At 55.1% G+C, this 3,066-nt stretch overlaps 2 protein-coding genes across 2 annotated transcripts in view; both read left to right on the top strand.

Annotated features, from left to right (window-relative positions):
- The window catches only part of VDBG_07658 (predicted protein), a gene marked incomplete at both ends in the record, with an annotated part of 2,038 nt that extends 1,235 nt beyond the window's left edge, over positions 1 to 803 (top strand). The window contains 2 exons of the mRNA XM_003002153.1: positions 148 to 408; positions 678 to 803. Of these exons, the coding sequence (XP_003002199.1) occupies positions 148 to 408; positions 678 to 803 (387 nt within the window). The remainder of the gene's footprint in view (positions 1 to 147; positions 409 to 677) is intronic.
- Positions 804 to 1,750: 947 nt separating this feature from the next.
- VDBG_07657 (conserved hypothetical protein) lies at positions 1,751 to 2,911 on the top strand (the record flags this gene model as incomplete). The annotated part of the gene is made up of 1 exon (XM_003002152.1): positions 1,751 to 2,911. One exon carries the CDS (start codon positions 1,751 to 1,753, stop codon positions 2,909 to 2,911), a length of 1,161 nt encoding a protein of 386 aa, XP_003002198.1.
- Positions 2,912 to 3,066: the final 155 nt, after the last annotated feature.

The following is a 3,066-nucleotide window of genomic DNA, read 5'->3' as shown; positions in this document are numbered from 1 at the left end:
CATGCGCTGATCTCTGCTGTGAACAATCTGGTCCTGCGAGTGGTGTGGAAAAGCAGGCGGAACCCTCATGGGAGTGCGTCTTGCTTGCGCCTCTTGGCCATTTGAAATGCTGACGAGACCTAGTATGCCACATTTCCTGAAATGCAGCGCTGGGCGACCGACGGAATTGTCATGCAGCAGTCTGCCATGGGAACGCCAGCATCGACCTTTGTCCACGAGGTTGGCCACTGGCTGGGCCTGCGCCACACGTTCGGCAACAAAGTTGATGACGGCGAAACGGACTGCCTTGTGGGCGACGGTCTTCGCCGGACGACTCACACGCGTGGAGACCGCAGCGTCATCTTTGAATGCCAGCAGCTCCCTTGCAATGAGGAGCGCGGCGTGATGCGCATCCCGAACTTCATGAGTGTAAGTTGCCAACCTGGATCACTTTCGTAAATCGCGAATGTCGCTGACAGGAGAGTAGTATTCGAGTTGCAAGGGCCAGCCGATCAATGCAGGCTTCCATGTTGACCAAAAGGCTGCCATGTTTGCGCGAACCATTAGGTATCGTCGGAATAACGCTCCAGACGACTGCAGATATATTGATCCCAGAGGTCTCGCCATGTACAGTGAGAGGTCTGTTCATAAGCGATCGTCTATGCAAGATCTCGTGGATGGTAAATGCCCTGACCTAGATGCAGAGGCAGATCGAATTCAGAATGAACCCGCCGCAGCGCCCAGCGGCGACGCAGCAGGCGGTGATACGCAAGGGGGATCAGGGAATGGAAACGACAATAACGGCAGCGGGGCTAGCGAGCTAGTCATACATTTGGGAACTTGGTGTTTGGTTGGCCTCACCGGTTTCATGGTTGCTTTGATGTAAGGAAAGGGGGTTAACGGGAGTTTCTCAGGTGAGGTAGGTAGGATAGTAGGGGATTACAGCATGAAGGACATGGTGTGACGCATGAATACAAGCTTCATGATAATTTGAATTTCAGCAACCCTCAGCATTCGCCTGGTCAATGATCACTTGACAATCAGCGGTAGGCTCTCTCGAGCTGGAGAGCCTTAACCCTTCCTGGCTAACCGTCTCCCGTGGACCATGAGCGCAATTGCACTGATGCCGCTTTTCAAACGTGGCGATATATGTTGTACACCCCGCACAAAACAATGATCCAAGGTAAGGACGAGTAGCAAATGAGACCAAGACGTGGATCAATACAAGCTGGGCGATCCACGAGATACAGAGTATTCGCATGAAAAAGCTACTCTAGCTGGATTTACCATCACGGAAAAGAGTGGTGGAAAGCGATATGCTTCAATCGTGGTTCCCCTGATCGCAAAGTATAGATTTTGGAGCAAACGCTCCGTACTGTCGTGCGACGCGTTGCTTCTATCAGCTGGCAGAAACAGGCGCATCGCCAAGGCGTTTCTCACCGCCAAGGATCAGACACAATGATGTCATGCTCGGTTTAGACCTCTATCTCGCTCATCGCTCAGGCACGGACATGAAGATCCTTGGGCTTATTTTGTTCCTACAGAGAATACAGGATCAGATCACGACATGCGAAATTGACGCGTCGCACAATCACCTCGTATCTCGTCACAGTTACACGTCATGCCAGATGGTTCTAGGATATATAGACGGCCCACAGCTCAATCCAGCTAGTCGTCATTATGTCGAGACACCCATACACCGAGGCATCATCTTCGTAAATCGTAGGAAACGACTGTTCGTCTTACACCAGACTACTACGAGCTCAGCGCCATGAGGGAGGAGCAATCACCTGCCGAAGGTCGGGCTCCCACTACTGGGCCATCCCTGCCGACCGTCAAGCTCGACACAACCCTCGCCGACCTCTACCGTCAGGCAGCTCCCCGAAAGAAAGCTCGCCGCATCGCTCAGGTGCTCTGCGGCGTGAACTCAGGTCTTCCCCTCTCAGCCAAGTTCCCGCGAAATACAAAGTATCTCTACCAGGACTCGCCCTTCAACACAACAACCGCCAAGGCCCCATCTTGCCCTGACGAAAAGGCCGCTCTTACCCGTGAGCTTGCCATGAAGTATCTGTCTCTGATCCCTCAACGCGACGCCTTCATCTCGGGCTCAGCGCCCGTCATACTTTTCCACATTGACCACGACGATCCGGCCCAGGTCGAACACGACCGCGCCGAGGCTGAAGCTACCATCTCCGTACTGGCTGCTGACCAGAAGCCCGAGCTCGTGTTCTGCGCCGGGCCAGCAGACATCCCCGTCCAAGAGAAGGGCATCGACGTCATTGCGTATAAGCTCATGGTCGATGGCCTGGAGAGGTATGACCTTCTCGTGCAGCCGGACGTGCACTGGTTCGTCAACTCGAAGGACGCCCTCGCAAAGTCTGGTCTGCCAACGCCAAAGTGCGAGATCATCGACCTCGAGGGTCACGGCGGGGCGAAGCGCGGCTGCTGCGAGGTGTGCGTGAGCGGCGGCGACGGCGAGGGGAATGAGTTTGTCATTCCGGTCGCGTGCGAGGGAGCGAGGGGCCAATGGTTCGCGCAGGAGAGCGAGAGAATTCTGCAAAAGATTGTACAGAGGAGCCTACCTTTCGTTCTGAAGAACCAGCAAACGTTCGGAGGAGCAGGGACATATGTGGTCAGGACAGAGGGGGAGCGTGGGAAGGTAGTTGGTGATCTTCGAGAGGGGGTTTTGAGAAAGCTCATGTCGAGCGTGACGGAAGCGAATGCGCATCTGCGGCCGGGCGCCCTCATTCTGTCCGACCTCGTCGATGAGCCGATTGGGGACTACGGCCTGACGTTTTTCGTCACGGAAGAAGAGGCAGAGCCTGTATTTCTTGCGGCATCGGAGCAGATGATTGGGAGGGAAACGCCTGGATCGGCAGCACGATCAATTATCGACGCCAAGATGAGCTCAAGAAAAAGTTCACCAAGCTAGTCAAGGAGGTGGCGGCCTGGCTTCGGTCGCACGACTATGTCGGGCCGGCTGGGGCGGACGTTCTAGAGACGGCGTCTGAGTCGGTCATGGACGAAGGTGTCGATGATGACCTGGCGAGTACCACATTGTTGACCTCAATGTGCGGACGTCGGATC

Source organism: Verticillium alfalfae, genomic scaffold (assembly GCF_000150825.1).
Source record: "Verticillium alfalfae VaMs.102 supercont1.10 genomic scaffold, whole genome shotgun sequence".
In the NCBI taxonomy this organism is placed as follows: Eukaryota; Fungi; Ascomycota; class Sordariomycetes; order Glomerellales; family Plectosphaerellaceae; genus Verticillium; species Verticillium alfalfae.
Note: the sequence above shows the minus strand (reverse complement) of the source record. Positions and strands in the feature narration are given on the sequence as shown.